The sequence below is a fragment of the Rhineura floridana genome, chromosome 2 (assembly GCF_030035675.1).
Source record: "Rhineura floridana isolate rRhiFlo1 chromosome 2, rRhiFlo1.hap2, whole genome shotgun sequence".
NCBI lineage: Eukaryota > Metazoa > Chordata > Lepidosauria > Squamata > Rhineuridae > Rhineura > Rhineura floridana.
In genome coordinates, this window is record NC_084481.1 from 121,023,261 (window position 1) to 121,046,784 (window position 23,524).

At 41.5% G+C, this 23,524-nt stretch overlaps 1 protein-coding gene across 9 annotated transcripts in view; it reads right to left on the reverse strand.

Moving 5' to 3' along the window:
* The window catches only part of DENND2B (DENN domain containing 2B), a 236,710-nt gene that overhangs the window by 129,604 nt on the left and 83,582 nt on the right, over positions 1-23,524 (reverse strand). For all 9 annotated transcript variants that reach the window (XM_061610355.1, XM_061610353.1, XM_061610359.1 and 6 more), the window contains one exon: positions 2,283-2,387. In XM_061610355.1, coding sequence (XP_061466339.1) covers positions 2,283-2,362 — 80 coding nt within the window. In that variant the 5' untranslated portion in view covers positions 2,363-2,387. The remainder of the gene's footprint in view (positions 1-2,282; positions 2,388-23,524) is intronic.

Genomic DNA, 23,524 nt, shown 5'->3' on the forward strand with positions numbered 1-23,524 from the left:
GAGCATGGCCTCCCAAAGAGGAGTCAGCCAAGTAAATTACATGAAGCGAAGGAGGCAGACTGCTAGCATGACATACTAAAAGGCTTCTCTCCTCATTTTTTCATGTGTCTAATTCAGGGACATGCCAACTTTCATGCCCATGCTTGCCTCGAAATATATTATTCATTACTTAAATACACCTTTAAAAAGAAATGTTGATGATAGGAAGAAGAAGAGAGAGGTGGAGCTTGCTGCCATACACGTAGAACTTACAGGTCTTTCCAAGACTATTAATACTAGTTCTGGCAAATTTGTATCTAAAATAGTAGTTCTGCGCTTCTTTACTCTCAGGTCTGCTTAGATGTAATATTAAAAAGCCTTGGAGATTGTCCTTCCTAACATGCAAACATGTACACAAAGTGCCATGTATACCAATATGCATGATAATCTTAATTATACACTGTGGAAAAAATTAATTTACCTGGCATGTCCTGAACCTACTGCTAATCAACTTCAGTGGGTGATCGTTTCTTCTAGTAGGAGGAAAGAGGCTTAAAGGTACTTTGGGTGATAATGAGAGGCTTTGAGTTTTACAATTTTAGCAGTGTCTTATTTTGAAACTAGCTCAGCTGGTTAATACACCAGGAACCTCATTCAGAATTGTGTTGACCTCTCCCTCGGACTCACTCATTCCTCCAACCATCAACTGTTATGAGTTCCCCTCTACCTTTTTTTTCAGGAGTGACTATTGTTAGCATTACATCTGCACAGAGCTGGACACTAGCCATAGTTTAGCTTTAAACTAGAGGTCAGAAGCAGGCTTCAAATTCTATTTTAAAGTGAACAATAGCTTTAGCCCAGGGCCCAGCAGCTTGTGGGATTTTTAATAAAGACTGCAGCATAGGAAGGATGGGTTAAAAATACACTCCTCCCCCCAGTGTGCTGTTTACCTTTTTTAAAACAGATACATGAAATGTAATAATTAACTGATCTCTGAACCAAAAAACAGAACTGAATCTCTCTAGGGCACCATCACCAAGAATGTTCCTTTTGACAACTAACCTAACATCAGATAATGCAGCTACTTGGAGCAAGTCCCCATCTGACAACTAAGCACAGGAGGAGGTTTCTGCAGAAGAAGATATTGGAGGATACTCTGTGAGCTCATTGGCATGGTAGCACCATGCTGAGATCCCCCTGAAGTCAGAAGCAGGCTCTGCCAGGCAGTATGGATCTTTTTTTTTCTCAAAGAAAAAACGGCCTGTTCATTACCTTCGCATCTGGTAAGTGGTGGGAGAGAATGAGCAACCGAGGAGGAGCATATGAGTGATCTAAGTGGTAAAAGGCCAAGAGGGCATCTTGCCCAGGACTTCCTGAAATCTGGCAGTACCACTGCCACAATCTGTTTATTATGAATATATATAACGGGTGGAAGTGGACTGCCTTCAAGTCGATTCCGACTTATGGTGACCCTATGAATAGGGTTTTCATGGTAAGCGGTATTCAGAGGTGGTTTTACCATTGCCTTCCTCTGAGGCTGAGAGGCAGTGACTGGCCCAAGGTCACCCAGGGAGCTTCATGGCTGTGTGGAGATTCAAACCCTGGTCTCCCAGGTTGTAGTCCAACACCTTAACCACTACACCACACTGGCTCTCTAATAGGGAACCTTTTCTGGCCAGCAAGCCAGATCCTTATCTCCCCACTCCAAAATGTGGCAGGGCCATCAATCTGCCAGTCAGGTCTTCAAAGCACAGCATTGGCTGTATGAGCCCTGTGCTGCCTTTTAAACGTCAGAAAACCAGAGGTTCAAACAGCAGTGTGGCGCTGCTTGCAAAAGGACTTCCAAACAGCTCTGTACAGCACTTTGAACCTCTAGTTTTCAGAGGTTCAAGGAGCAGCACTGAAAGGGAGAAGCGGTTTCCATTCAATAGAAACCATTTTCCCCTCCTGGAGCAAAGCACCATCCCACTGGAACAATCAGCAACTCACTTTAAGCTCCCAGTTGTTCCTTTGAAGCCCCACCTTTACCTGCTCCACACCTGACATATGACGCATGATGTCAGGTGAACAGCAAATAGGCATGGCTTGCCTAAAATGGCTTTGCAGGCCAAATGGGGAGGCCTGGCAGGCCAAGTTTAGCGGTTTCTCATCCCGATATGTAACTTTAATATTACAACAGAAGAAAAACACAGAACTCATACATCCCATAGACTTCGTCAGGAGAGGAAAAGTCCATCATTTTCTAAGCCATTCAGATTATACAGCAACAACAACAAACAATCAACTTCTTGCTCTGCACTTACCGATCTAGACTATCCCGAGGCACTTTACTTCCTCCAGCTCTCTTGGTGACATTGGCATTCTTGTTGGCAGTCATGGTCATTTCTGCTCTCTATAAATCTGGAAACCTGGGGGGTGGGGGATAAAACCCAAAGCAAACCAATTGAACTTAACTGTAATGGAACCAGAGACATCTTCCAACATAGCTTAAAAAGAAATGTTTCCAATGCAAGTAAAAGACTGTAAAAAGCAGTTTCGTGCCTGTAAACCAGAGACAGCCATTCTTTTCAGTTTTGTAAAAGTCAAACTGCAGCTCAGGTGAGATTCACATTTGAATCATGTTTAAACAAGAAACAAGGACTACAGAGAAGTATATTAGAAGAATGGAACCATTGTCCCTGCTTTTCAGTTTCTCTCATTAAATTAGAACTGGAATAATTATGGTACTCATGTTTTTAATACTGTTACACCAAGAATTGTTACAACTTTAATAACAAATTACAGAGCCCAATGTTAAAGAGAAAAATAAAGCTTTGAAATGAGCATTGGAAACCGTAACACAGCGCACAGAACTATGCAATGTCATGATATGATACAGTTGATCATAATATATCAAACATACATGCCTGCCCATCAACACATCGAAGGCAAGCTAATTATTGTCATGGCCCAAAGAGTTGTATGCAACATAGAATGTTACACTCCCAATCACAGCACAAAACCTTCCAAAGACATCTGTATCTATCTTTCAGGTTCTGCAAAAAACGAACAAACAAACCCAAATATACAATTCCTTGCTGTTCTCGACAAGTCATGATAACTTGAAGATTATTGTTTACAAAAAAAATTATTTCCATTCCCCCTGTGTTCTCTTATTCTTATACTAAAGACTGTTTGAGACAGGGACAGTCTCTTTGAGATACATTCTTTTTTTCTTTCTAGCACGTAGGAACCAGATTATTACTGCAGCCCTTAGGCTTCCCATGGTAAATGTAAAATAAACAGTCTGCTTAATGAAAAGTTCTACTGACAGGTTTGACCCCAATCCTCTCAGATATACAGTATTCCTTAAATTAAATTGAATCCAGATGTTTATAGCAGCCACACACCTCATCTCATCTTCCTTCACTGAAGGAAGGCAAATAACATCATATTAGCTGCCATCTATGTATCATTTGCAGCAGGAATACAAGTCATCCACAATCAAAAGGCATAAATATACTTCAAATCACAACTTTTATTATTCGTTACATTTGTGTCCCATTTCTCATATAAGGAGCTCACAACAACCCTGTGAGGTAGATTAGGCTGAGAGAGGATGAGAGGCTCACAGAGTGCAGATTCAAACCTGGATCTTCCCAGTGCAAGTCCAACACTATTCTTTATGTGACACTGGCTTTCTGACGTCTATATGTATATGTATGTGTGTGTATATATATTCTAAAAGTATGAATGTGTGGCTGGAGGGGATATCCCTGACAGCAGAAAGGAAATAAAAAATCAAGATGCTGTTGAAAATAAGCAAATATTCTATTATATTCCCAGGAGACAAGTTTATTAGAAGCTTGCCTCTGTAGGGATAGTAGAAAGAAGACTCTGCTGACAATGGCTTCCAAAAATAAAATAAAATCAGTCTTTTTTATTTCTATGTGCTAAAAAATCCTTTGAGCACATCCAGCCAAGGGGAAAATTGCCTTTGCTTCAGTAATGTGTTTCATCTTTCCCAGTATGTGCCAAAGCACTGCCCATACTCCTGATTTACTGCAATAACACAAAATAAAAAGTTTGAAAAATATGTCTGGAAAAGACATGTTCTTCTCTTGTTTGGACATCTCCAGGCCAAAAATGGAAAACCAGATATAATGGCTGAATGTGGCCTGCACTGACCTTACAATTTACTTATCAATTGTTTAGAATGAGAACCAATATGGACTGAAGACGCATCCTGCACTAGTTCTGCAACCATCCTGTCAATCATGTGGTCAGCAGATCCATATGCACCAACTCTCCCTATACTAAGATCAGATATACTGTTTGAGTACCTTCAATCCCTAAATAAGGTCTAATTTTTATGTGAACACACCCCAAATGGCTTCCCCTTAGTCACACTCCAGGACACATGAGCAATATGTACACAATCACATAGGTAGCTCAGATTGTATTAGTGCTTTTCCCCACAGCACCAACATAAGAACATAAGAACATAAGAAGAGCCTGCTGGATCAGGCCAGTGGCCCATCTAGTCCAGCATCCTGTTCTCACAGTGGCCAACCAGGTGCCTGGGGGAAGCCCGCAAGCAGGACCCGAGTGCAAGAACACTCTCCCCTCCTGAGGCTTCCGGCAACTGGTTTTTAGAAGCATGCTGCCTCTGACTAGGGTGGCAGAGCACAGCCATCATGGCTAGTAGCCATTGATAGCCCTGTCCTCCATGAATTTGTCTAATCTTCTTTTAAAGCCATCCAAGCTGGTGGCCATTACTGCATCTTGTGGGAGCAAATTCCATAGTTTAACTATGCGCTGAGTAAAGAAGTACTTCCTTTTGTCTGTCCTGAATCTTCCAACATTCAGCTTCTTTGAATGTCCACGAGTTCTAGTATTATGAGAGAGGGAGAAGAACTTTTCTCTATCCACTTTCTCAATGCCATGCATAATTTTATACACTTCTATCATGTCTCCTCTGACCCGCCTTTTCTCTAAACTAAAAAGCCCCAAATGCTGCAACCTTTCCTCGTAAGGGAGTCGCTCCATCCCCTTGATCATTCTGGTTGCCCTCTTCTGAACCTTTTCCAACTCTATAATATCCTTTCTGAGATGAGGCGACCAGAACTGTACACAGTATTCCAAGTGCGGCCGCACCATAGATTTATACAACGGCATTATGATATTGGCTGTTTTATTTTCAATACCTTTCCTAATTATTGCTAGCATGGAATTTGCCTTTTTCACAGCTGCCGCACACTGGGTCGACATTTTCATCGTGCTGTCCACCACAACCCCGAGGTCTCTCTCCTGGTCGGTCACCGCCAGTTCAGACCCCATGAGCGTATATGTGAAATTCAGATTTTTTGCTCCAATATGCATAATTTTACACTTGTTTATATTGAATTGCATTTGCCATTTTTCCGCCCATTCACTCAGTTTGGAGAGATCTTTTTGGAGCTCTTCGCAATCCCTTTTTCTTTTAACAACCCTGAACAATTTAGTGTCGTCAGCAAACTTGGCCAAGCTGTGCAACCCATGCAACTACACTTGTGAATGTTACTTATGTAGCATGGAGCCCACCTTCAGCATCACTGTGTATGAATTAGGCACATCAAACTATGTCAGGAGCTTATACCTAAAAGGTAAAAAAATGATAAAGGTATCCACAAGAAAGGAATGAAAATAAGATTTGGATACTTGAGTAAGGAATAGAATAATTTTGAACACACTCCTTCTGGAACGCATTAGAGATCAAAGAGGGAAAGAGCATGACTGAAATTGCTAAAGCTATCAAACAAATTGGTTTTAGTTGATTTATTCCCTTGAAGTTCAAATTATATTTTAAGAATATTTAACAAATTTATTTAACCAAATAACAAATTACTTACTGTTTCAGAAACCATCAAGGGATGTTCCTAGTTCATTTAAACTAACCACATTAAACACCATCAGAAATTATTTCTCTGATTCACACATGGGAAAAAGTAAATATTCAAATTAAATGAACTGAAAAATAATAATATTTTTAGTCCCAGCAGTTATATACATTGCATCCCAAAAACGAACAAGAAACTTCCACCCCTCTTATTATTTCCTATGATCTAGCTCATAGGGCCTGTTTGTGCAGGTACAAAATGGGGGGAGGGGGAAGCTGTATACATCACTCAGTCATGCACAAGGCAAAAAAAATGGAAATCCTCTGCAAAGACACAAACCACTAGCTCTGGTTGAAGAATTGATGTCAGTGGGTGCCCAAAGCAGGCATTCCGTGGCAATCAACACATGCAGACATAACCTATACCCACAACAACAACAACAACAACAGCCATAGTAAGGATGGTTGAACGTCATACAAGAGAACAAATTGCCTTTGCTGGATGGGAAAAAGAGTCTGGCTGCCCCTCACAGTACAGGTGTGAATTATCAAGTTAATCAACTCATGCAGCTGCAACAGTAGCTTTCTGCAACCATCATGGGCAAATTACATCACTCAAAGGGACTGCCAGCCTTTGTGCATGTTTAAACTGAATACTCACAAAGCTATGAGCTTTTTGCCATTGTTCAGTTCTGTGATGACCCCACCCCACCCTGAGCAGCAGCTCTAACTTCAATCTAAATAACAAGGGGGCAGAGCAGAAAAAAATTGTAGCAAAGGCTAGAGAAAGACTCAATCAGAGATGAGAGATTTGTTGCCCTCCAAATGGTGCATGGCTAACGGTAAGGGGTGATGGCCCTATAGCGAGGTGGGCGAGAATGGGTGCATCACCGACCACCCCCGAACTATGCTTCACCCCCTGGATTTTTTTTATTGCCTTCTTTTTAATTTGTGACATGACAGACAATGTCAGCCTCCAAGTAAAGAATGACAGCTTGTTTTAAGAACAGGAGCAATGTAAGAATAGGACCCTCTGAAAAATTCAGTGAATAAGGCAGGGCAAGTGTATAACAAAAGCCTCATCTAGAAGAGCTCACTGTGGATTTTTCATGATCACAATCACCCTATAGTTACTTCAGTGATCGGGGGGGGGGTACAGCCTAGTAACATGACCCTTTAAGAGTTAAATATTAGAATGTTGTATTATGGACTAGAGTTAGACTCCACCCATTGTACATTACTTTGCTCTGCTTTTCAGTTTCAATTTCAGTTGTATTCTCTACCCAGCCAGCAATAAAGAAGCAAGCGGCGGTAACGCAGCCGAAGCTCTGCTCACGGCCGGAGTTCAGTTCCAACGGAAGGAGGAAGTCGAATCTCCGGTAAAAGGGGCCGAGGTCCACTCAGCCTTCCATCCATCTGTGGTTGGTAAAATGAGTACCCGGCATATGCTGGGGGGTAAAGAAAGGCCGGGGAAGGAACTGGCAATCCCACCCCATATATATGGTCTGCCTAGTAAATGTCACAAGATGTCACCCTAAGAGTCGGAAACGACTCGCACTACAAGTGCAGGGACACCTTTACCTTTACTTTTTAGTAAGAAGTAAGAATTTTATTCTGCAGTTATTATAATGCACAGAGCAGGATTGGGTGCTTATTGATAAAGGGTGAAATAAAGAGATAACTTAAAGTGATCTAAAAAACCTATCCTAAGTTACTCTTTACTCTTTTAAAGAACTCACTATCCTCACAATCATAGTGGCTATTTTTTATTCTTTCTCTTGAGTACTTGATGGCAAAGGATGAAAACAGCCCTAGAGAAATAGAAATGTTTCTGTGTACACTACAGTGAGCTTGCTGGCCACCTAGGCTATAACTCAAGCCTAATTTCTGATTTTCCCAATATGTGCAGCTCAGCATAAAGCCTTTTCAGGGTTTCAAGACAAAACAATCAACCCAGCAACCAGTAAAACATCCAATTGCTTTCCTCAGTTTCCAATTGCTTAGTTACACCTTTATATAGCAGCCAGCTAAAAGGTTTTCCCTTGATTGTCCAACAAGAAAATTAAAACTGCATTGTTGAGAAAACAAGCTCCACACTAGTTTTTAACTTCTAGGTTATAGCATAAACTATTTTGTTTTACACCTTTTGGAATCCCCTTGTGTTCTTAATATTCTTTTTTCTTGTGAAACAAAAAAATATGCCAGTCATTTAATTTCTGGTGTTCATATTAAATTATCTGTTAACTGGACCTTTATGTAGCCCACTATGTAAGTTACACTCTCTGGATGGAGGAGTGAGGGGGGGATTGGCTGATGCTATGTGCCTCTTCCCCCCTGCTCCCCCTAGAAATGTGGTTGCCCCCCTAACAAGGAACTGTGATGGCTTTAGGGCTGTGATGGAAGCTGTAGTCAAACAACATCTAGAAGACCAAAGGTTCCCCACCCCTGGGCTAGACCCAGACATGGGCCTGAACACTGTGCCTAAGCCAGAGCCTGTCCACAAGAGACACCTGAACAGGGATCCCCAATGATCATAACCCATGAGCTTCAGATCTCCAAGGGAGCCACATGCCACATCACCAGTGCTGGTAATGAGCTAGGAGGGAACTAATGGAGAGGAGGCAGAGTGCTAGGCTCCAGGTGAGGAGATGGCCCTTTAATTTCACTATGCTCCAGGAAAGAGGTGAGCCCAGGAGTGATCATCTGGGCTGCGTAGCATTAAAGGTCTTATTTGGACTTCAAATTTCAGTTGAAGCTCTCTGAGGTTATGCAACTCCAGCCTCTCTTGCTCCATCATGCCCTCTGAGCTTCCACATGAGGTCAAGACAGAATAGATTCAAACAGAGCACCCTTTGCCACCCTGCGCATGCACACTCACTCACACACACAGGGCATGGAATACAGCAGTGATGGGCACTCCCCAGGTGCCAGTAGAGCATCTCTTCTCACTAGCGATGAGCACTACCAATCCTAGACTCCCTGGAAGGCAGCTGATGCTATGAACATAAATTCTCCTGAGCCCCCCCCCCCCAAGATACACACACAAACTCACTGCATTCCCATGCCCTACCCCAAAGGAAAGTATGCTACTGGGCCTTAGGAAAGGCAAAGGAAAGGCAGCAGCAGCAATGTTCACAGGACTGAGGAAAGTGACATGCTCTGAGCAGGGCTCTGCTCACCTCAGTCCTGTTTGCTAGCACTCAAAAAGGTGCTAACTTTTGTGAATGCTTGTAACATCCCTAGTCCAAATTTAGCAATCTACCCACTGTGCCATGAAGGCCATGTAGAATGGCTTGTTTATGATTGTCTAACTCCATTTTTTTAAAACTTCTCCATTTTCTGGCTAAGAGGTACTTTCACAGGCCTGGAACTTATGTCAACATAAGCACAATATCAAAGGTATTCCCAACAGCAGTTGTGTGCTGCCATTTGTTTGGAAATTAGCAGACACAGTCCAGATCACTCAAGCTGCCCGCATCACTATCATGCAGGAAATGTTAAGTTAAACCAACCCATGCAAAAGCACCAAGATGATAGCTGAAGATTGTATGTTTAAAATATGCTGTATGTGCATTGAAGAAAAGAACATCAGGCTGCCGGTAACAGGAAGAAATGGGGCAGTGTAGGGTCAGCACTTTGAAATAACAGCAACAACAACAACAAGTTTATTGTACGGTCATAGACCCGATATCACTTTGAAATAAAGAAATAATGCTGATGTGCATTGGTCGCAAATAGAAAGAATAGAATTCAAACCTCAATATGAATCCCCTTCATAAAAGGTTTTGGGAGTCACTAGTTTAAAGCTAATAAAGCTTCTACACCTTGCAAGTTCCATTCTGAAACAAATGCATTTAATATATTTCTGCTTTTGTGCGTGCGTGGGTTAAAACCATTCCATTTTAGATTCTTTTATTATTATTATTTTTAAAAGTACACTGAGAACACTTGAGATGACTCCACAGAGAGATATAAAGTAACACAAAACACAAAGAGGCTAATAGCCTCCATCAAGAAATTTGCTGCTTTCATGAATACATTCAATAATCAAATTTCATAACCTGATAAAGTTACTATTTTCACATTAAAGTGTGATTATTTCCCAGTGCCTCTACAAATTCTCAGATGGCCAATTTTTTTTATTTTATAAGCTGGTAAAAAGCAAAGCAGAGGGATTTTGAGAAATGTACAAAAATGTTGCTGGCAAGGTTTTCCAGTTGAAAATATAATACCAATGTTACAGCAACATTTTACTGTTAATAATTTGCCCGGCTCCAACCCAAGGCCTGGAATGCACAGCTGCATTCAGCCTCATGGTTCTGGGACTAACAGAAGCATTAACCAAGCTTTGTCCTTTCCCTATGAGCAATTCTGAAAAGCAGGGCCAACTCCAACTGCAGCCTCCAAGTGCTGGTCAGTTTCCATTCTTCATGAACAAATGAATCCAACCTCACCAAAGTAACTCAATTAAAAAGGTATCCAAACTTGAGAAAAAACGTGTATGGAATTCTGGATCTCTACCAAAGCCAAAACTTGGATGAACAGCCCTCCCAGCCTTCAGATATTGTTATGAGAAGTTTTCATCTCTAGATTTTCTTTGGCCTCCCTGTTCTCTGGGTAGATCTTTACCAGTTGGGGTCTCTTTATGAGGAAAAGATGGAGGAAACACACTTTCAAACTAAATTACATGCTTGAAAATAATCTACAATGAAATGACACCTTTTAGCTTATACCCTTATTTCCTGGTCACAGCAATCCTGCTTGGAGGCTGGCGTACATGGAGCCAGCAGACGGGAAGGCAGCCTACAGTTTCACCATATTCCACCTCTGATCAGCAGCCCCTAGAAGGGGAGCATGTGGGCTGTGCCAGCGGAGCTCAGTGGAAGGAAAATGCATGTTTACATCCGTCACCCTTTTTTTACAGTGTATCATTTGCCAGGACTGGGGGCCTCAGGGCTGTACCAAATGTGCTCAGGATGCAGCATAAGTCCCCCTTCACTTCCCTGGGTTCTGTCCCAACATATGCACCTTTTTCGGGCCTTACACTACCTTCACTTGCACCAGTCTCAGATGAGCCCGATGCACCCTGGCTGTGCCCAGGTGGTGGCTGTTTCCCTGGCTGTGCTTGGGTGGGGAGCTTCTACCAATGCAGCCTCGCTGCATTGAAACCCTCCTCCACCAGGGATACGCCACATCCTGTATCCCCTCAGCCTGGCATAAATGCCAGTTGGATTGCACCCTAAAATATGTTCTTTCGTTTACCCAATTTTCAATTACATTTTTTGTCAACCAATTCCGCTTGAAGATGGCAGTGCTAAATAAAGTCCATGATGTCCAAAATCTTGCACTCTAAACATGTCAGCTGTAATTTAAGACCAAGTTTGTCTTATTTTTGTCAATTTTTTTTAACTATTTGTATAAAGATGTTGGGGGAGAGGAAAAGTGAAATGGGAGGAGAGAGGAATAGGGCAGAAAGGGATGAAGCAAGGGGCTTGGGGGCACTCCTTTGTGCCCAGTGTTTCCCCTCCCATCCATGAAATTTCATGTACCTTTTCCTAGTTTACAGAAATGGACATTTGGACAGCCTGCATACGTTGATCTGGCTTTAGAAACTTAAGTAAAGAAGGATGAGGAGAAAAGCTATGGTGACTGGCATCATTTTTTATTTTCTTTCTCTTGTCTCCCAAGTACTGATGACTTTAATAATGTAGTCAGAACACTTCCACAATTGATTAGTATTTCTGTCATAAGCAATGCATATACAGGTGGCAGGGTAGGGGACTGAGAGAGCAGAATAACTAAGAAACACACCAAAAGTGCTATGAAATACCTGCCAGAATGTGTAATTTAACCAGAATCTTTACAAACTGAACCAAATGAGAAAGGAAGTGGTTTATGAGGTCTGGCGAGCTAAGAAACACATTCACATTAGAGATTACAAGTGGAGATTTACGTTAATTTGCAGATGTGGTCTATATATGTGAAAAATACATTCATTGTGTTCCTTTCCCCTTCATGCTCCGCCATTCACACTGCTCATACATCACATATGCTGCTATAGCATCATCAGACTGTTCTAGGAAGTTTTTTCATATGAGACTCTGGCTCAGCCAAGACTGCAAGCTGGCGCAAGTCCCGAAAAAGGGTTGTTCTGGCGGTATGTCGGGAGGGACTGAGGTGAGCAGACTTAGACCACATTCAACTTGTGTTTGGAGTGCTAATGCAGGTCCCAATTCAGACAACAGTTACACCAGGGAAAAAGTCGGTCTAAGACTGTTCTGAGAGTTCAAATTGGCAGGGCCTGATACACTGCATCCTAGAGTATTGAAGGAACTGGCTGAAGAACTCTCAGAACAGCTGTCTATTATCTTTGCGAAATCATGGAGGACTGGTAAAGTGCCAGATGACTGGAGGAGAGCTAATGTTGTCCCCATCTTCAAAAATGGCAAAAAGAAGGAACTGGGGAACTACAGACCAGTCAGCCTAACATCAATCCCTGGAAAAACTCTGGAGCAGATAATGAAGCATTCAGTCTGTAAGCACCTTGAAAACAATGCAGCGATTACTAGAAGCCAACATGGATTTATGAAGAACAAATCCTGCCAAACTAACCTTATCTCGTTTTTTGATCAGATAACTTACCTTATAGACTGTGGGAATGCTGTGGACATAATATATCTTGACTTCAGCAAAGCTTTTGACAAAGTGCCCCATGATATTCTGATTAGCAAGCTAGCTAAATGTGGGCTGGATGCAACAACTATCAGGTGGATCCACAGCTGGCTCCAGAATTGTACTCAAACAGTGCTTATCAATGGTTCCTTCTCAAACTGGGCAGAAGTAAGAAGTGGGGTACCACAGGGCTTGGCCCTGGGCCCAGTGCTCTTCAACATTTTTATTAATGACTTGGATGAGGAGGTACAGAGCATACTTATCAAATTTGCAGATGATACAAAATTGGGGGGCATAGCTAATACCATGGAAGACAAAAACAAAATTCAAAGGGACCTTGATAGGCTGGAGCATTGGGCTGAAAACAACAGAATGAAATTCAACAGGGTAAATGCAAAGTTCTACACTTAGGAAAAAGAAACCAAATGCACAGTTATAAGATGGGGTACTTGGCTCAGCCATACGACATGTGAGAAGGATCTTGGAATTGTCAGTGATCACAAGCTGAATATGAGCCAACAGTGTGATGTGGCTGCAAAAAAGGCAAATGCTGTATTAGGCTGCATTAACAGAAGTATAGTTTCCAAATCGCATGAAGTATTAATTCCCCTCTATTCAGCACTGGTTAGGCATCATACAGCACCCAGTTCTGGTCTCCGCACTTCAAGAAGAATGCAGACAAACTGGAACAGATTTAGAGGAGGGCAACAAGGTTGATCAGGGGACTGGAAACAAAGCCCTATGAGGAGAGACTGAAAGAACTGGACATGTTTAGACTGGAAAAGAGAAGACTGAGGGGATATATGATAGCACTCTTCAAGTACTTGAAAGGTTGTCACACAGAGGAGGGCCGGGATCTCTTCTTGATCGTCCCAGAGTGTAGGACACGGAATAATGAGCTCAAGTTGCAGGAAGCCAGATTTCGACTGGACATCAGAAAAAGCTTCCTAACTGTTAGAGCCATATGACAATGGAATTAATTACCTAGAGAGGTAGTGGGTTCTCTGACACTGGATGCATTCAAGAGGCAGCTGGACAGCCATCTGTCGGGAATGCTTTGATTTGGATTCCTGCACTGAGCAGGGGGTTGGACTTGATGGCCTTGTAGGCCCCTTCCAATTCTACTGTTTTATGATTCTAATTATAATAGTAGCACTTCTGTCCCAATTTCTAACATTCCTTTCACACTGCAATACCTGTTGCATTATGAGCTGTGGCTTTTTGACTACTATACGCCATGTAACGCTAAATTTCATTCACACCAATGGATATGGTGTGACACAACAAAGAACATCATTGGACCTACTCTCCCATCCTTTGTGCACATGCACACTTCTGTTCCCCTATGATATCAGCAAGGATAAACTGTGAGCTGATATACTGCCCCAAATTTAATTACTTTACTCCCACGATTTTCTGGGTTAATGGGGTTGCAAACGGATTTTTTTCTGGAATCAATTGACATGGAAATGGGTGCTAAACATCTGCTAGACTTCCAATAGTAACTTTTATGTCATGTGAAAGATCAAACAAAATGCAGAAATTATCAGGTAAGGAAATGTCAGGAAAATAGAGTAAACTACCATCTGAATGCAGCTGATTGCAGGATAATTGGCTTGGTAATCAGAGCTGTTCTCTAGAATCAGAATTTCTCGGACTGAGGAAGATTCCACTTTTTTTTTTAAACCAAGCCTGGAACAATATTGTGAGAGAGAATATGCCAAGATTTGTCCAGAATAATATTGATTGTTCCAGGAATTTACAGCAAAAAGGATAGAATTACTGGGCAGCTCCATTACATTTTATATTTTAAAAAAGCTTTCACTGGAGGCTGATTAAGCTAATGTGGGACGGGCTGACAATAAATCCAGTGACCACCTTTCTCTAAATCTCAGCAGTATCAGATGGCACAGGATCCAGGACCAAAGTAGACATATTAATTATGTCTTTGCATTTAACATGCATGATTTTAAAAATTCAAATAGCAAGTGAGGGGAGGCTCAGGGGACTAATAATGATCAGGATTGCAGCAAGGAGGAAAATGGAATTTACACTTTCATCCTCTCTTGGTGATGTTACTGAAAATCAGTCCTCCAAAGCTGCTATTGTCATTGGGAGGAAATCCCTCATTGGCACCAAAGATGTCAGGTGCAAAAACATCACATCTAGTTTGGCTCTCAGGGATAGAATTTAAATATTATCAGAGTCTGCAATTCTTCCCAGGACTCTAGGCAGTCATCTTCACAGTCAGTACCAACTCTTGTTATCATCTTCTTGACTTTCCCACCTGACATCAGTGTTGGAGGTACTTAAGAAGGTTGGGCTAACCATTAAAGCCAAGAAATGCCAGTTCGGGCTGAATGAGGTGACTTATTTAGGACATAACGTGGGGAGTGTCAAGATAACCCACTTATGGAGCAAAGTCGAGGCAATACAATCGTGGCCCATTCCCATAACTAAAAAACAAGTAAGGGCATTTTTAGGTGTGGCTGGTTTTTATCGGAAATTTATAAAAGGATTTGGGGAAATAGCGACCCCATTACGTGATTTGACAAAGAAAAAGTGTGCTGAGCGTGTGCTATGGACTGGAATGTGTCAAAAGGCTTTTGACCAATTAAAACAAGCATTGTGTCAAAGCCCTGTGTTAGTAGCACCAGATTTTGAGCAGCCTTTTATCATGGCCACGGATGCATCAGATTTAGCTCTTGGAGTCGTTTTAACGCAGGAGAGAGAAGGCACCAGGCATCCTATAGCATATTTAAGTCGCAAACTGACATCAAGAGAGAAAAAGTATTCATCTGTGCAAAAGGAATGTCTAGCAGTCGTGTGGGGCTTGAGCAAGCTGCGTCCATACGTGTGGGGACGAAGATGCACGGTCATGACTGATCATCGCGCGTTGCTGTGGCTGAATACCATGTGAAACAATAATACCATGCTACAGAGGTGGTCCTGGGCATTGCAGGAATACCAGGTGGACTTTGTTTTCATAAAAGGAAAGGACAATGTGTTGGCAGATGGACTTTCAAGGCAGGTGGCCAGGACTGTAGTCACGTGACCCAGTCATGGGACTGAAAGGACACTCTACCCCTGAGTGACTCACCAGTGTAATTAATGTGTCGTATTAGTCCTGGATACAGGAGTAATACTGTGCTTTTATTTTAAGGGGGGGGGATGTGATGTTCCTAGATGTGAATGTAATGTAAATATGGTAAGTGCAGGTTTATTATAGGAAATATGGTAAGTGGAGTGAGTGAGAAGGGGGAGTACATGGGCTGTAGAATGCTGGATGATGATTGGCTGTGTGTTTGAATGGCTGAAGGTATAAATGAGAGGATGACAGTTGGACGGTGGGAGTTAGACGGGGGTGTTGGACAGGTTGGTTGTGGACAGGGAAGTTGATGTGGAGAGTAAGAGGTGGCTGTTGAGAAATTGGATTGGGAGTTCTGAGGCAAATAGTAGGAATTAGGAACATAAGAGAAACATATATGAAACCATATGCTTGTCAATGAAATCTATAAGTAATCTTGTTATTCTTAGTGTTATCAATAAATATTTTCTTGGTTTACTTAAAGCCTGATTCCTCAGCTGGGGGTACACAGACCAGGGGGGAGGCAGAGTAACCAAGGCTGAAGAAGAAATAGTATCGAATGGTGGCAGCGGTGAAGGAAGAGATATTGTATCAACATCCAATACCACAGAGCAACCCAGAGCTGTGAGTTTCATAGGCAAGAGGCTTCAAGGGGGTTGGGAATTACCTATACACACAGACACAAGGTATCAAAATAACCAGGAAGAGACTAAGGCACAGTCTAGAGGTTATATTGGATACACAGAGTGTTGGGTAGTGTGGCCTAGCAGGGGGATCTTTTGAGATCTGTGCTAGAGCGGACAGAGGTAAAAATAAACAGAACAATCCTGACTGCTGGTAGCCATGAGTGAGAGCGACACAGGTGGTGCCAGGGAAGGAATCCTTTCTATAGCACATTAATAATTACTTAAGTTCATGATGTTATTAGGGTAGTCACATGTAATAAGTACATAAGAACAGCCTGCTGATTCAGGCCAATGGCCCATCTAATCCAGCATCCCGTTCTCACAGTGGCCAACCAGATGCCTGTGGGAAGCCTGCAATCAGGACCTGAGTGAAATAGCGCACTTCCCTCTTGCAGTTTCCAGCAACTGGTATTCAGAAACATACTGCCTCCAACAGTGGAGGTAGAATACAGCCATCTTGATTAGTAGCCACTGATATCCTTGTCCTCCATGAATTTGTCTAAACCTCTTTTAAAGCTGTGCAAGTTGTCAGCCATTACTGCCTCTTGTGGGAGAGAATTCCATAGCTGAACTATGTATGTGTTAACAAATACTTTCTTTCCATGTACTGAATCTTTCAATACTGTTTGTGCCTGCAGATTTTAAGGGGCGGTCATACAGCTTCATCTCCAATCAGTGTATATACCATAACTTCCTGCTTATATCCCATAACTTTTAGAGACTCTCCAGACTGGTGTTTTATTGTGGGTGTATTCCACAATATGTTTTTGATACACTGATGGTGCATTTGTGCAGGATTTATTTTGCTTTAATTTGTTCTGCAATGCTTCACCAACACTTCCACACTATTGCTGTCCAGAAGGGCTATGGTGCAACAAAAGCAGGACAAAAATAAACTACAACATTTGTAGTATAAAAAGTTATGGGATTTAAGCAGGAAGTTGCAGAATATGTACTAATAGGAAATGAAGCAGTGTGACCGCTCCAAAACGTTTGCAGGTACAGACAGTATTAAAAGCAGGATTGCATGGGACCAGTCTGGAGGGGCCTACATTTTCAATTCCTCCTGTTTGTTTGCCCTACTCTACCTTGATCTTTTAGCATCTCTGAATCCTTTGCTTCCCTGAGTTATTATTTTCTGCTTGAGGGTCCCATCCTAATTTTCCAATATCCTGCACAGGATATTTTATTTGGACAGTTCACTGCTACTCAGAATATACAACAGCCTAACATTTGTGGCCAAGATATCACATTTACGGACCACATTGTCCTCATAACTCAAATGCCTCTAAAATAATATGTTATACAACCATATAACCATTGTACCATATTATATTTGTTTGTTATTAAGCAAGATAAGAAATGTATTAAGTGGTTAAAAACTATGTCCCTGCATTAAAAGTTTAGGCAGGTAGAAAGTCAACATAAGGCCTTCTCAGTGGTGGCACCCCAAGTGTGGAATACTCTCCCAAGGGACATTTGGTCAGCATCTACTTTATTGGATTTTCAGTGCCAAGGAAAACAATTTTATTCTCCTGAACTTGAAGCAGATAATATTTTATGTACTTGCTCATATTGCTGCTGATTGTTTTACTTTTATTTAGTTTTCTACTAATGTGTTTTAATTAACTGTTTTTACTATTGTTATCTTCTTTGGAAGTTTGTTTGTACTGTTAAGACAGGATATAAATAATTTAAATATATTCCCATTTATTTATTTATTTTATATCCCACCCTTCCTCCTGGAAGGAGCTCCAAAACACTAAAAACACTCCAAAACACCTTAAACATCTTAAAAACAAAAAAGACTTTAAAACATATTAAAGCAAAGCATCTTTAAAAACATATTAAAACAAAACATATTTAAAAACAACTTTTAAAAAAAGCTTTAAAGACATCTTAAAAAGCAATTCCAAGATAGACGCAGACTGAGATAAGGTTTCTACTTAAAAGGATTATTGAAAGAGGAAGATCTTCAGTAGGCACCAAAAAGATAACATAGATGGTGCCTGTCTAATATTTAAGGGGAGGGAATTCCAAAGTGTCAGTGCCTCAACACTAAAGGTCCACTTCCTATGTTGTACGGAACGGACCTATTGATAAGATGGTATCTGCAAGAGGCCCTCACCTGCACAGCACAGTGATCGACTGGGTGTATAAGGGGTAAGACCATCTTTTAAGTATGCTGGTCCCGACCTGCATAGAGCTTTGTACACAAAAACTAGAGCCTTGAACTCGGCCTGGTAGGTAATGGGCAGCCAGTGCAATTCTTTCAGCAGTGGGGTAACATGTTGGTGAAACCCTGCCCCAGTGAGCAGTCTCTGTGCCACATTTTGCACCAGCTTCAGCTTCCGGACCAACTTCAAGGGTAGCTTCACATATAGCACATTACAGTAATTCAGCCTGAAGGTTACCTGCCATGGACAACAGTGGTCAGGCTATCCTGGTACAGAAATGGCTGCAACTGTCTTACCAGCTTCAGCTGGTAAGAGGCACTTCTAGCCACTGAGATCACCTGTGCCTCTAGCAACAAAGATGGATCCAGGAGCACCCCCAGACTACAAACCTGCTCTTTCAGATGGAGTACAACTCTATCCAAAGCAGGCAATTGACCAAATATCTGAACTCAGAAACCACCAACCCACAGCGCCTCCGTCTTGCTAGGATTCAGACTCAGTTTATCGACCCTCATCCAACCCACCACCGAGTCCGGGCACTGGTCCAGGGCTTGCACGGCCTCTCCCAATTCAGATGTTACAGAAAAACAGATGTAGATGTCATCAGCATGCTGCTGACACCTTGCCCCAAATGGCCTGATGACCGCTCCAAAGGGCTTCATATAGATGTTAAACAGCTTTCTCCCTCCCTACACACACAGGTGCATTCATATGACGTGTTAAGCCAAGCTATGGCTTACCCAGACTATGTGAACATGCAGGCTCCCAACAAGGAACTTGCAGCCACTTTGCTCCTCCCTGGTCTTTTTTAAATCCTGCACTGTGCTGAACTAAGCCAAGGTTTGGCTTAGTGTGTCATCTGAATCTGGGCTTGTGGTTAAGCTTTCTCCTTGCTAACCACAAGTTGTACTCAAGGTCTGTAGCCAAATAAGTGACCACCCCTTCCTTTATGAGTTCTATGATTGATTGAGCTTGCCCTCTTCTGTTTGCTATTGATTTGGACAGGAAGGGCTCATTCACACTGGCTGCCATATATGAATCTCTTTTATGTTTCCAGACTCTTTGGAAGGACTGTTAAGTCCTTCCTGTTTGGGATTCTGTACTGTATTGTAGTTACATGTAAATCTACAGTCATGTAAACCAATTTATAAAGTTTAACAGATCACTAAATCAACTCCCGAAGCTTTATTATGTTAAAAAGTACTGACATCCCTTAATCATATCCTGTCTCAGGACTAAAAAGTCAGATTGATACTAGTAATAACAAAAACTTTATATGGGTGATATTCAACATTAGTCATAATTAAGTCCACTTATTTCAATGGGCCTGCCCTGAATATGACTGAGCTGGATATCACGCATATAAATGTCCTGTCTCTGGCAGTAGTCAACTGGGAAGTCTTATTACCTCCAAAAGAAAGGGCTGAGAGCCTTGAACCATATTCCTTTTAGAAATACTTCTCCTTATATACCAGATTGCTAATAAATAAATTACAAAGCATGCAGATTTGCATGAAAACAGTATCTACATTTTCAAAGAGCTCATCTGCTCCTGTTGCTTGTGCCTCTCTAGAGCCATAATCCTCTCACTGTGACATGAAAGACATTTTGCACAATGGCCAATTGTTTGTGATATCACAAATTCAGGATTAGGATTTTTAAAAAAAGACTAAACAGCAAGAGCGGTTGAGAGTAAAGAGCTTCTTCTCAAGCAAATGTCCTGATTAATAAATAACAAAAGGAAGCACTGAACAAAAACCATCCATACAACCAAAGGGGCATTTTATAATAGAAATTAGAATTTTTTATAGGATCACAATGGCCTTTAAAACTCATACAATCAATTGGAACTTTGCTGCAATCTACAGTTCATGCCACAGAACAGATGCTGCTGAGTGGAAACATTTTGGGGGTGTAGAGTGTAGACCACGAACAATGTATCACATTGTAAGTCAAGGCTAGAATTGGGTCCAGAAAGTAATGGGTGGATTGAGATGTGTTGAATAAATTGGAGACAGTGAGTTGTATGCAACTATTCCGTGTAGACCCATTTAAATTTATGAGCCTACATTAGCTATGTCTATTAACTTCAGTGGGTCTACTCTGAGTAGGACTAGCACTGAAAACCACTCTAGGACTTCTCCCTCTCTAAATGTGCTCCAGAAATCAGATTTCCAGAAAACAATTGTTTTTGGGTGGGGGTATCCTTGCCCAAGCCAACACTATCTTTCACATAAGGAAAACGAGAGAATGTGAAACCCCACATTACTTAGCAGCAGCCATGAGCGATCCAGCCCAGTGACATTGCCCATCCTGCTGCATCAGGAACATGAGCCCTCAAACCGTGCAGTTCAGAGGAAACTCAAACAACACTCTGGAATGGTGGGAAATAAATGGGCATGTATAATATGCTTGGCTATGCAGAATGTGTTATGAACCAGAATGCTTCCCTTTGAGCTCTGGGATGCCTTTGGTTAATGCCTATAACCACAGTGGGAAAGCAAGAGCCAATAAGAAACTCCTGGCAATCCCTCTGCTCTGCAGAATGTATAGCCTCGTCAAAGAACGGTAAAACATATATATCATTTCACCTTCTGTAATTCAGGTTCTTAGATTAAAAATATGGTCTGTTCTTCTCTGCAATTGGTCCTGTGCAGCATAGCCTCCAAAAATCAGTCTACAATTAATAAATAGCTATAACCTAGGTCACTGCCAGCTTACCCCTGTAAGACTTGAACCTTCCTTCCTGCCTGCCTGCCTGCCTGCCTGCCTTCTTTCCTTTCAACTGTATGTCAAATTCCTCTTTAAGACTTATTCAAAATATATTATAGAGCTTTTTTGCTCTACTGGACTTCTTGAATAAATCTCCTAAAGACATTTTGATATATTTGTTTTCTTAATTGTTGTCGTTGTTATGTGCCTTCAAGTCGATTACGACTTATGGCGACCCTATGAATCAGCGACCTCCAAGAGCATCTGTCGTGAACCACCCTGTTCAGATCTTGTAAGTTTAGATTTGTGGCTTCCTTTATGGAATTAATCCATCTCTTGTTTGGCCTTCCTCTTTTTCTACTCCCTTCTGTTTTTCCCAGCATTATTGTCTTTTCTAGTGAATCAGGTCTTCTCATTATGTGTCCAAAGTATGATAACCTCAGTTTCATCATTTTAGCTTCTAGTGACAGTTCTGGTTTAATTTTGTTCTAACACCTAATTATTTATCTTTTTCACAGTCCATGGTATGTGCAAAGCTCTCCTCCAACACGTTTCAAATGATTTTTCCTTAATTTTCTTAATTATGTCTTACCAAATCTTGTTTTACTGAATCTCAGAAACGGAACTTCTTTGAAAGCTTTAAGCAGAAAAGCTTCTTATATCTGCATTTCTGCTTAAAGCTTTCAAAGAAGTTCAGTTTTTGAGTGGATTTACAAAGATTTTAAATAATTTTTACCTTTCTTTTCTACCCACAAGAAGCTCTCCAGGTGGTTTACAGTAAGAGCGATAAAATCACAGTGTTGAAAGCAATTCCAGTTTAAACACCCACAAATTACATCAGTGGCCTGGTTCACACATCACATTAAACCACAGTTAAAAACAAACTATGGTTTAATATGTATGAGTAGCAAGGCAGTGCATGCTGCTGAAATGTTCTCACTCCACTGCTCCTGCTGCTGATTGTGAATTGTCATAACATCTAAAATAGGGCTCCTGGTTTCTTGCCCTCAAGCCACAAGCAGTAACATTCCAGTCAAGCAAAAACATTTGAGAAAGGCACAAAGCAGAGCCAGTGAGGAAAGTGGCCTAAAAAGACGCTCAAGGACTAAACAGAAAGGTCTGGAGGTCCACATTTGACCCCTAGGCCTGAGATTCCCTACCTCTGATTTAGGGCTTCAAAAGATCAAAGACAGCATTGTAAATTCAGTCTGGAAATGGATCATCAACCAGTAAAGCAACTCTTAAAATTAGCAGAATATGGTCTCAGCTATTGGCACTAGTTAGCAAATGTGCTCTTGAACTTTACAGTTTGTCATTAAAGTGCAGCCCCTTGTAAGAAGTGCGCAAGTAGTCCAAAAGGCACACAGGATTTAATTTCCTGGAAAAAGCCATTTGTCTAGTGGACAGGGTGTAACAGAACACTTCCTTAGACATGAAAATGCACCTATTAAACATCCCTTCTGGTGGGTCTCAGAATTATGCATGGCAATTGAAATGAAAAACCACTTTTTCAAAAATTTAACATCCACCGTCTCCATGATCATCATAGCCAATAGCAATGTCGAGTTGGAGGTAGTCCAATCAGAGTTATTCCAGAGCCAGTCCAGGGCTAACCTTCTCTATCTCTACCTCTACAGTGAGAAGAGTTACATTCTGACAAGCAAAGACAGTTTTTTTTTAAAAAAAAGTTAACAATGTAAGCCTAGCCAGTAAGCTAGCTAATTTTAATGCCTTTTCTTTACAAGACTGTTGGTCCGGAGAGCAGAACTAGAACCAACAAGCAGAAGTTACAGGGAAGCAGATTTCAGCTAAACGTTAGGAGAAACTTCGTAACAGTAAATGCTGTTCAAAAGTGGAGCAGACTGCTTTGAGAGGTTGGTGGGCTCTTTTTCACTGGAGGTATTTAAGCAGAGCCTAGGTGACTATCAGCCAGGGATGCTATAGCTGCATCCTGCATTGCAGATCCTATATTAAGCAGGCAGTTGGACTAGATGATGTCCAAAGACCCTTCTAACTGTAATAGCTATAGCAGCAACACAAACCTTTTTTAAAAAGTGTTAAAAAGCAGCGTACACAGCTTATGACCCACGAAGCCAAACGCAGTCACTAGCCATCTATGACAGCACAACAGAGGCTTGACAAATCTCTAGTCTTTGCTGCCTGTCTGGGATTGCAATTAGAACGGTCATGCATCTGATAGGCCATAATATGTGACTGGTGGGTTACATTCAAATTGGCAAGTCACAAGTAGTATAGGCCTGATTTTAAAACAATAATCCCTCATGAATATGGTTTTTACATACAGAAAAATCCCAGCATAAATAGAACCGGCAGCTTTTACAAGGATGGATTG